This window comes from Condylura cristata, unplaced genomic scaffold (genome assembly GCF_000260355.1).
Source record: "Condylura cristata isolate star-nosed mole 26May11 unplaced genomic scaffold, ConCri1.0 scaffold00004, whole genome shotgun sequence".
Lineage (NCBI taxonomy): Eukaryota > Metazoa > Chordata > Mammalia > Eulipotyphla > Talpidae > Condylura > Condylura cristata.
In genome coordinates this window covers 39,198,602-39,209,563 of record NW_004567105.1, presented here as the reverse complement: position 1 = coordinate 39,209,563, position 10,962 = coordinate 39,198,602, and the positions used below count along the sequence as shown (strand labels likewise).

Genomic DNA, 10,962 nt, shown 5'->3' with positions numbered 1-10,962 from the left:
AAAGATGAAATTACAGACATTCTGGTAAACTTAGTTTAAGGAACTTTTATACGTAGTGGGGACATGGAGCAGTTTCAGATCTCTTGAGTCAATCATGGAGCTTCACAGAGAAAGCTAGGAATTTATGTGATCCTCTTTCTCAAAATTGTCAAATAATGAGACCATTTCTCAACTATACTGCATCATCGTTTAAACTCCAGCACTAAATTATATTGTCCCATAATTTTTGGAGAACAGGAAAAAAATGTGGCAGCTGTTTATTGTAATTCCCAACTTAAATTTGAGAACAGTAATTGAAGCTACCATTCAAATTTGTATTTTTCAAAAGCTCAAACCACATAATCTTTGGTCATAAAATTTGTTTCCAGTTCCTTTATATTTCCTGTACAGGAATTATCTTTCTCAATGGCATGATGATTATGTATACATTCTTTAAAAACACAGAATATGTTATTAATGGTGGTGATGACTGAACCAGCAGGCTTATTCAAATTTTTCATATATGCATGAAACTGAGTAGGAGGTATAAAATTTCTTATATAAAATCTTTATTTTATATAAGAATTAGAAAAAAAAATAAAAAGAATTTTGTAAACAATAGTAATAATCTGTTTATATTTTCTAGGTGTGATCTTGCTTAACATTTTCTCAAAGATAGGTCTGCTTCTATCATTGTTTAAATTAATTTTAACCAAACATTTATCTTAAACTATATTATTTGTTTAAACATTTATGTGGTCAAAAACTAAGAAGTTCATTCAAATATTAATTTTCAAAGAATATTTTCTGTGAAAGAAAACTGACCGTACCGTATTTCTTCCTTATAACATATGTGTTTATTGTGGCTTGCAAGTACAAAGTTCTTGGCAAGACTGATCACTAAGGAAAAAAAAATATCGCATTAGTATACCTTAAAATTATAATAAAGCTTGATATATCATGTTCATGGATATTTTAAATATTTTAAGCATTTAATTGTTTTTGGCAACAGCAAAATGAATTTCACCTCTATGTGAAAATAAGTGCTCTCAACTGCAGAAGCTTCCTGCCAGGTACTTAGAGATAAAAGCATCACCAGGACAATGGTAATACAATGGTCTTTCTTAAGTGTCCCACCAGAAAAAGGAACATCTAGAAGGTTCTGTGTGGATGACAGAAAACTGTCAAAGGAGAGAGCCCAGACTGTCCCACAGAAAAAATCTCACTGCATTCAGAGAAATCCTGTGTCATTTTGGTCATTAAAGATTGGTTGGTTTGCCCTCCACTCATCAATAAATTCCATAGGTGCATCATCCTCCCCCAAAGAGCAGCTGACATCATACCACATTACTGGCATCATCCCCCTGGGGTTGCCTTTCTGAAAGAGTCTGAGAGATGTTGTTTTTTAGTGGCATACAGTGACTTGCTGCAGAGAACTGGCCATGATTCTCAACATCCTAACCTTGAGAGAGTTGGGCCACAGGAAATTCAAACTTGTCTGTCCCCGAAAATGCCCACGCTTGGATCATCTGCTCCATACCATAGGTGGATTTCAATTCTTTGTCAAATTATAACTGTTTCTGCTCTTGTTTTCTATTGTCATACCTCATCCAACCTAGTACAGTGGCATATCAGGGGCATACTTGAGATGGAAATCAGAACAGAATTTCCCCAGGGTATGCCACTGTACAGAGTTCCTCTTGCCTGAAAACAACAGACACTTGGCAGGAACTGAAGCCCCAGTATTGCTGGGTTCAGAGTCATCCTGGAATCAATGGCCACCAGATGAGACAAAGCCTAGTAGGTAGTGATGAGTGCTCTCAAGTACATGTCTGGGTTTGAGTTGGGCTCTGCTTATTCATTTTGTGAACTTAGTCAATTTTTATTTTCTCTAAGTCTCTCTGATTCTTCATTTGTAAGTGGATTTGAAAATATTTTCTAGTGCATGGTACTTCAGTTAGGATTCAGTGAGTTCATATGTGTACAACGTTGTCAAAGTACGGCAAATTGTAGACATTTAAAGAACAGTATATCTTTGTTCTTACTACTTTATATGCTGATTTATCCGCAGTTGAAACCTAGAAATTCAAGTGGCACTGAAGACAGCTGGAGACAGAGTTTAAGCATCTGCATTCTTGTTGTGTCCCAGTGGGTAGCATCCAAGAAATGAGTTGGACAGACATTCACATCTTCATTTAAAATAAAACTTCCAGTTATATCATTGAGACTGTTATTGCAAACCAATGAAAAATAAACAACTGATGTAATCAATGAACACACAAATACAAATATTTCATCTGATTATTTACTGGGAGGAAAATTGCCAAAATATCAAATTATTTTTCTTTTATGGTTTCTTAGTTTCTTTTGGCAACTATGATGAGTTCATATCCATTTTCCTACCTGAGTTAGTGGTCTGACTACATTTCTAATCATTGAGGATATGTATGAATCTGTGTTCATACATCTGTGTTAGGTTATTCTTATTCACACAAAGGGGTTTGTTCATAATGTAGACATTGAAACTTTAGGGGAAAGTTATGGTGTTGCTATAGATGACAGTTCTGGGTATCTAGGTATCTATGGTCCTAAAACTATCTACAAAATAACTCTTTGGTACTTTCTGGTTAACAAAAGTGTGACCATAAAATAATTGCTAATTTTAAAACCTTCTCTGGTCTGTTACCAGCAGTATAGCCCAACTGATCTCAAAAAAAAAAAAAAAAAAAAAGAAAAGAAAGAGCTATCATTTTGGTACATCTAGTTAAAGTAATAAATCAAATTATATGGGCATGATAAACTGGGAAAGTAAAATATAACAATGTCCTGAACTGCACATTAAGTTTCAACTGCATTTCCAGGGTAGGTTATTAAGCCCTATAACTTTCATCATATGTTGTTGTGCTTCCTCCTCTTTGCCAGACCTATGAGTTAAGAAAAATCAAAACAATAACTGCAGTGGCAGAGGAAGTTATGTCAATACCTAATGACATTTTCTGCTTGACAATTTTGAGGTTCTAGTATTTATCTTATTTCTTGATATTTGTATCATTAACTCCCTTCTCTTGATATCTTTTTCAGATTTCAATTTATTATATAGTTTTCAGATCCAATTTAAAAGAAAGTGATTGGAGGTGACTCCCTAGTGGTACAAGGGCTAAAGTCTTAGGGCCAGCCACTTGGGCATGAGTTTGATACCCTCCCTGGGGACTGACCCACATGGTACAGCAGAGGTCCCTCTCTCACCAGCTGCTCCCTTCAGCAGTGTATATGCCTGTTCTACTCCCTCCTCTGCCTCTGTCTCTACTCCTCACTCTCTCTCTGTCTACACATCTGGCCTGCACTCTAGTTCTTGAATGCATAAATAAATAAAATAAATCATTTTTGAAAGAGAGAACTTTTGGAGCATAAAATTCAGAGAAATTTGTGAAAAATCTCTTAGGGGATGGGCAAAATATGGTATTTAGTGTGTGCATCCTGTCAAAGAAGATGGAAAGAGCTTGTGCACTGAAGAGATTGAAAATCTCAAAGGAAGAAAAGTAAGAAGGACAAGATAGATCGTAAACCTCATGCATACAAATTACTGTTAAGGTATTTACATTTATTATAATTATGGAAACAATGAGATTATACTGTTCTTTATGAAGCAAATAATTAATCACTTATAGCAAGTTTTTCAAAAACTATTTATGTAAGGAAGAGGGGCAAGGGTGGTGAGAGAATTCACCAGAGACAGAGTGGGGAGCAAAATAGACAGATTGACAGCAATATACTGCTTAGGGGAGCAGTGGGCTGGTTAGTAGAGGTCTGCCATGCCATATGGATCACCTCCATGGCTGGAGATAGAACTTGTGCTGCAGTGGCTGCAATAGCTTCATAGTGCTGTGCTTTAAGCCACTGAGTCACCAAGGAGGGCCCGTATTGCAAGGTACTTTTAAAAATTCTGTCCAGCACCTTGGCTGCTCTCTGACTAGAAACTGAACTATGGTCGTGCTATGTCACCGTATTTAACTTTCTCTTCCTTTCCCTAACATTCAGGTAGAACTGATGTCAATATGGAGATTATCATTAAAAAAAAAAAAAAAAACAATTCGTACAGAGAAGCCTGCAAATCTTAAAGTTGAAAACTGATACAAGAAAAGATAAAGATACAGGATAAGGAGGGATTAACACCTGAAGGTAGTCTAAAATCTGCTGGCAAGCAATTAGAAGATGGACATACTTTGTTGGAGTTAAAGAAAGCGCCCTTTATGTTGATACTATATGATGGTACCAGGAAAAGGAGAAAGTCATATACCACTTTCAAGAAAAATAAGCAGAAGGAAAGAAGTTTGCGATGGTTGCCCTGGAGTACTACAAGGTCGTGACGATGTCAAATCCTGCAAGGTAGATGAGAGTGCCATTATCAATTGTCTTTGTTGGGAGTGTCCTTCAGATGAATCTTTTTATGACCAGTCACCTCCTGCTTTAGTAAACCAGAAGACAAAATGTGTAGAGATTAGTAAAATGCTTGAATGAAACAATAACAAAACACTCTAACTTTAAAATATCTTTATAAAGTACAAAGAGAGAAAGACATGCACATACAACTTCCAAACACTATGAAAAAAATTATATTGTTATTACAATACAAAACACAACACAAGCAGATGATTATAAACCAGAGATACCCTACAAGGGAGTGGGCAGAGAAGAAGGTAGGGATGTGGAGGACTGTGGCAATGACTGGAGGGTGAAGTGAGATAAAGAAACTAAAACGTTAACCTTTGTGGGCCCTCTCTGTAGCAAGTTGAAGCACAGCACTAAGAAGCTAAAGCCTCATGAGCATGAGTTTGATTCCTGCCCTGGGAGGTGATTCACATGGCACAGCAGACCTCTCCTGGCCCACCCACTGCTCCCCTCAGCAGTGTACTTAGTCACTTGGCCTGTTCTGCTCCCCACTCTGTCTCTGGTGAATCCTCTCACCGCCCATGCTGAACTTCTGGCTTGTGCTCCAGTTCTGTATGCACAAATAAATAAATCTTAAAAAAAAAATCTTTAAAAAAGAAAAACTATATACACCTCTTAAGATTTTCTGTTAATTGTAGTCATACACACTTATGAATACACACTTTTAAAATAAAAATGGGCCCTTCCTCATGGCTCAGCGGGTTAAAGCACAGCACTGAGAGACTAAAGCCACTTCCACTTCCATATGAGTTTGATTTCCGCCTGCCCCGAGGTGACCACATGGTGCTGCAGACTTCTCCTGGCCCACCCGCTGCTCTCCTCAGCAGTGTACTTTGTAGATCTGCCTGTTCTGCTCCCCACTCTGTTTCTGATGAATCCTCTCACCCTCCGCATCTCTGGCCTGTACCCCAATTCTGTATGAATAAATAAATCAATCTTTAAAAAAAATGATTTTACAAAACATTGTAGACAGTGTGGCATCTGGAATCTTGAGTGAGGTGAACAATACCCCTCCCATAGTAAAATGAAGCCTGGTAGGGCTCTGGTTAAAATAGCACTGAGCAGAGTGAATGAGTGGCCCTGGGCATAGTAGACATTCTGTCTAGCAGTCTCTTGTGTAAGTGAGAGGGATTATTCTTCATCTTGCAGTGTTAGATTTGCTGTGGCCCCAAGGAGAGGCCACAGAAATTGTTCATGAATATATGTACTTGCAAAGTAATATATTTTCATTTCAGTTTCTTAAGGTTTCTACCCCTTTTAATCTCTTAAGTGTAAAATGTTGTTTCAGTATGTTTGGACCTATGAGGATTTACGATGGAACATTTAAATTGGGGAGCATAGAATCTAGGTTTGTTGATTTTGTGGCTTGTCCTTACATTTTCAATACTTAGCTTGTGCTAGCTGAACTGGAAAAGGGACTAAGTCCAGGAATGTCACCCTAACCCTCTGTGAATCCACCAATGTGATGACAAGTGGGGCAGGATCATTCACAACAATGCCTGTCTCTGGAAAGTCCTAGCAAAGGATGGGAAGCAAAGTTTGTAAGCAAAGATTGAAAACTAGAGTATGGGGCCTATTATATAAGAATGTCTTCCAAATTTTGGAGGTTATTTACAAAATAGATTGTACAGAGGTTTATCTTATTTAACCATCCTAAAAAGCGTATAAATTTTAAAAATAAGAAGCTGCATATGTGGAAAAAAATCTGAAATTTTAACATTTTTTGATCATCTGTTCTGGAATAGTGATGAATTTTTCAATCTATCTGGAAAGATAAAATATATATTTTCCAAAATTTTCATATATGAAGGTATATATATGTTTACATTTGCAAGAAAATTGAGAATATACAACACTTTAAGTAGTATATTAGTGAAAACACTATTTGGATTCTATGATGTTTGGAATATGTGACAGCTTTTTAAATTTTGTAATTCAGTTGATACAACTTTTCTTGTCATGTCAAATTCATATTTATTTTATACCTAAGATTTGTGTATTTTTAATTATATATCTAAGGAAATTTCCTAGATTTCAGTATCCGTTAAATCTAGATTTTAACTTCCGTCTTTCTATAGACTAGAAACAGGAAGACAGTGAAAATGCAACTCCCATTTGTTATTGCTATTATTGATGAAGATGACCATGACCATGATCATGAAGATAACAATAATTCAGAGAAAATATAGAGGAAGGGAGAATTCTGAAAGTGTTCAAGATCCAATGAGAAGGATGATCTTATGTGTATTCGGCTCTGAGACCCTGAAAACAGAAAGTTGAAAATGCACATTTGTATCCAAAATGGAAATTAAATGAGGGATAGCAGAAGCTGGAATGCACTGGGAAGAATGGGGTGAAGGGATGTGTTGTGATTTAGAAGAAGAAACAACAAGTGATCATAGTAGATGGTGGTAATATATTGCCTTGAATATTCTATGAAGAAGGGTCTTTCATCAATAGGGTATTTTAGTTTGCACTGTGGGCACAAAGCAATTATCTGTACTTTTGGAAAAAAATGAACTGTTCTCAGAAGTGTTATTCATCATAGCTCTAATACATTTCTATTCATACTCTAGTACACATGTGTAAAACCTTAGAACATTATATAAGATCAATATGAAAAGAAAAAAAAGCTTACTTTATAAAATGTGAAATAAAAGGGTACAACAAAGATTGTTCTACATTTATTTTCACAAAGCCCAATTTGAAAATACTGTGAGTTGTAATTAACTAGCCTTCCGCCAAGTTTGATAAAGGTAAACAGAGAATGAAGCAATATTTTTATATGACATAAATTAACATAACATTTCTTTTTCCTTCCCTTGTTTAGTTTTTGGTCCAAGCTAGTCTATTTCAATGCCATCTGCTTATTTCCTTTGATGTTCTATGTAATAACTGACAGTCACTTGGTACTCTCAGCTATTATTTGTACAAATAAAACCTGACAAGAGCATTCATAAAATAATGTCAATACTATATCAACTTACTCTGAACATAGACCCATACAGCTGCAGCAACTATGAGAAATAAAGCTGCCTTCAACCATAATTTATACAATCATAAATGGAGTAAACTGTTCTCTTTAAAAACAGCCTGGATAACCTATAAACAAAATGATAAATCACTAGTCATTATTGTGTTTCTTTTTCTCCTTTCTTTCTTTTGAAATCACTGGGAAAGTTCTGGTTTTTTGCTTGTCTTTTGCACAGCTTCAGGTTTTGGTTGAAGTATTAATGTGAAATATTTTTGTTAAAACATACTTTTGATCCAAGTAATAGGGTAGAAGTAGCTAAGAATTTGGAAAAAAAATAAGGTATTTTATTTATTTATTTTTTTCCTGATCCCTTATACTCCTGAAAATCAACTAACAACTATAAGCCAGAGACATTCTATAGGGGAGGAGAGGGGAACAGGGTCAAAACTGGGGTAGGGGACCCTATACATCACAAATACCACTAATAATGTAAGCTCATGTTAAGTATGTATGCATGTGTGTTATGTGTATATAATGATACATATGCATATACATATGTAGACAACATAAAATACAATTCACAAGTTGAAAATTGATTTCATCATGAAAACCTACATTGAACTCAAATTATATCAAACATAACTCTTAAGTGCATAGAAACAAGAACACACAGACAGTTACAACGTTGAGACTGCATCCTGATGGAACAAGAACAGGATATTTTTATAAATCCTTGACTTAACCAACACCTTACCAAACACCTGAAAACATACAGTAAATAATAACTGTGGTTAGGATTATCAGTTTAAAATACATTGGTTTTGTCTACTTTGTAATTCCTGTTTCAGTAAAAAATAAGAGTGTAAACCTATAGACTATTGCTGCATTTCATATCAATATTCCTATTTAGTTGTTTCAATTTTCACAAAATTTCTATTTTATTATAAAACATTTCAATTTTTCCTAAGACTACAAAAATTTCATGTGAAATTATTAGGCTGTAAAATTAACTCTTGTAAGGGAGAATTTATTAGCTGACAAAGAAATCTTAAAATGGCTGTTGTTTACATTCTCCTGAACAATTGAGCCAATGTTCACTCTTTGTCATGTTACTTTGAAATTAAGGATAATTTAAAATATGTGTACAACTCGTAAAATATTTGATAAAATTATACCTACATTATTGACAATACTTTTAATTTTTGGTAAAACAATATTAATTCTAAGGACATGGTAAAAGTATTTTGCATTCAGACTTAAATCCTATTAGTGTTGGAGATATTTCTCTCTGGCTCAAGGTTGAGTGAAAGATCTCATAGGACAGGGACTTTTAGAGAGCCCAAGACACAGATGGAGAGCTAATCCCTGCCCTTCGTGGTTAAAGGAACACTTCAATGCAAGAAACAAGATGTGTGATTCCTCTCCAGGAAGAGGGATGTAGTCAACCCAAAGCCTAGGATTCTGATGAAGACAAGGAAGCAGAAGGTCATTGCACTTAATTGAAGAAAGTAATTTAGATAAAGAGCTGTCTTTTGGGAAAAAACAAAACAAAACAAAACAGGTGTTCAGTTTTGTGAAATACATGAACAAGTGCCATGTTCATTTGAAATACAAAATTATTTAGGATAAGATAACTTGCTGAAGCCAGGAGATTTGTGGAATCTAATACAGGTTGTCTGGGAGACCAAAAACACATGGTGAGAGGCAGATTTAGTACTAGTGGTGCAAGACTCAGTTGACATCAGTGTTCACTTCCTGGTAACTCGCAGTAAAGGAGAGCGAGGGGCTTTGTTTCAAGTTACCCTGGTCCTTTTGATTATTCCCTTATGGGGCTGCTGCTGCATCACTTGGCCCCTCCAAAATATGTCAAGCTGTGGAGATGCAAAGAGGGTCAGCCCCCCATGGACACCAACAGGAAGATTCATATTCAGCAATCTCTGTCTCTCTACAATCTCTACATCCCAGCCATCTTTTCTCTCCTCCCCTATTTCTTCAAAAGAAAGATGTGAAGTTATAGATTCTGAAGCATTTAAAAATGTACATGTAATGCCACAGTTTATCAAGATGTCTATAAATTAATCTTTTTAAATACCAAAAAAGTATTTTGCATTCAATATAACATTTAAATTCAACAATTCTTATCGTTTTACATACACATTAGAAAATTACTCTGCCAATGATCTAAAATGTTCAAATTGAAGTAACAATGCATTGATTTTTGAGACAAAAATTACAGAAAATAAATTAAGCTTATCAAGTGCTGCTATTTTCAGTGTGCCTTATTTACTCAGTGGAAAGGCAATAGCTATTGAAATGAAAAAGTTCAAGAATAATCTTGTCACTTAGAATGTTTAAACAAGTGTGTAATATGCAGATTTGTTGGGGAAATAAGAAAAATTAAAAGAAGCTGTTACCTCAACCAACATTTTGTAATATGTGTACTATGGGTATTTAAAGTCTGTATTTTCATTTTCCTTAATTCAAGTTTGCATGTCTATCCTATGATAGTATATGTCAAATAAATATATTTGTAATGTTTATTGTCATGGATTACATGCTCTGTTTACATGTTCTGTCAAAATTTTAAGGGAATATTTATAGAATCCAAGCAAATTATGGTGGTTAAGTGAATATTACATAGTCAGTGAAGTGATAAAAGTACAGATCACTTTATTAAAAAGCAAAACATTTGAGGAATAATTGAGGAAAGTGAGGCCAGCTGAGTGTCATATAGTAGAATGAAGCAGAGGAAATCTACTTGAAGAGACCAAGAGAAACATCATCAAAGTGGCAATTTGTGAACTAGGCTTTGGAAATTTGGAATTGAGAGAAGGAAAGAAGCTGGAGAAAGAGGAATAGGGAGAAGCTGTCAATTAAAAGGGAAGACACATTAATGTATCATGAGTTGAAATTCAGATATTGTAGAAAAAAAAAAAACGTGGAGTCAAGAGAATGCCCAACTCCTGGGAATGTTGGGGAGAAAAGGCATTGTGTTTGGTAAATATGATAGATCAGCATGCCTGGATTTGCATCCAACCTATTTATTATCAACTAAAATTCAACTGTGAATAAAATTTTAAATTCAACTGCAATGATAGTAAGGACTATTTTTAGATTTTTCTATTTCTCATAGTAATTTATTATTATTGGTATTCTTTCTACACATAACTCCACATATGTTCAGTATATGTTGAGATTAAATTAATATGCCCATTCGAACCCCAAAAGAAACAGATTAACTGAACAAACAGATCATAAACATGACAATTGAAGCAATAATTAAAAACAAAAAAAACACGCTCCACAAAACAAGTCTTGGACCAAAGAGCTTTCGAAATGAATTTTATCAAGCTTGTAAAAATATAACTAAAATTGCTAAAATTGTTTTTAAAAATGTAAAAAGGTATGCTCCCTAAGACAATTCACAATGGCAATATAATCCTAATACCAAAACCAGAAAAAGACAGAAGAAAGTTATAGACTAATATCCCCTATAAAGATGGATGCAGAAATCTAGAAAATCAAATTCATCCGTATATATATATATATATATATATATA

General features: G+C 34.8%; 1 protein-coding gene across 1 annotated transcript in view; it reads left to right on the top strand.

The window, feature by feature from the left end:
- The first annotated feature begins 4,315 nt into the window (after positions 1-4,315).
- Positions 4,316-10,962, top strand: part of TMEM117 (transmembrane protein 117) — a 117,842-nt gene continuing 111,195 nt past the window's right edge. The window contains exon 1 of the mRNA XM_012735153.1: positions 4,316-4,365. Within this exon, the coding sequence (XP_012590607.1) occupies positions 4,316-4,365 (50 nt within the window). The remainder of the gene's footprint in view (positions 4,366-10,962) is intronic.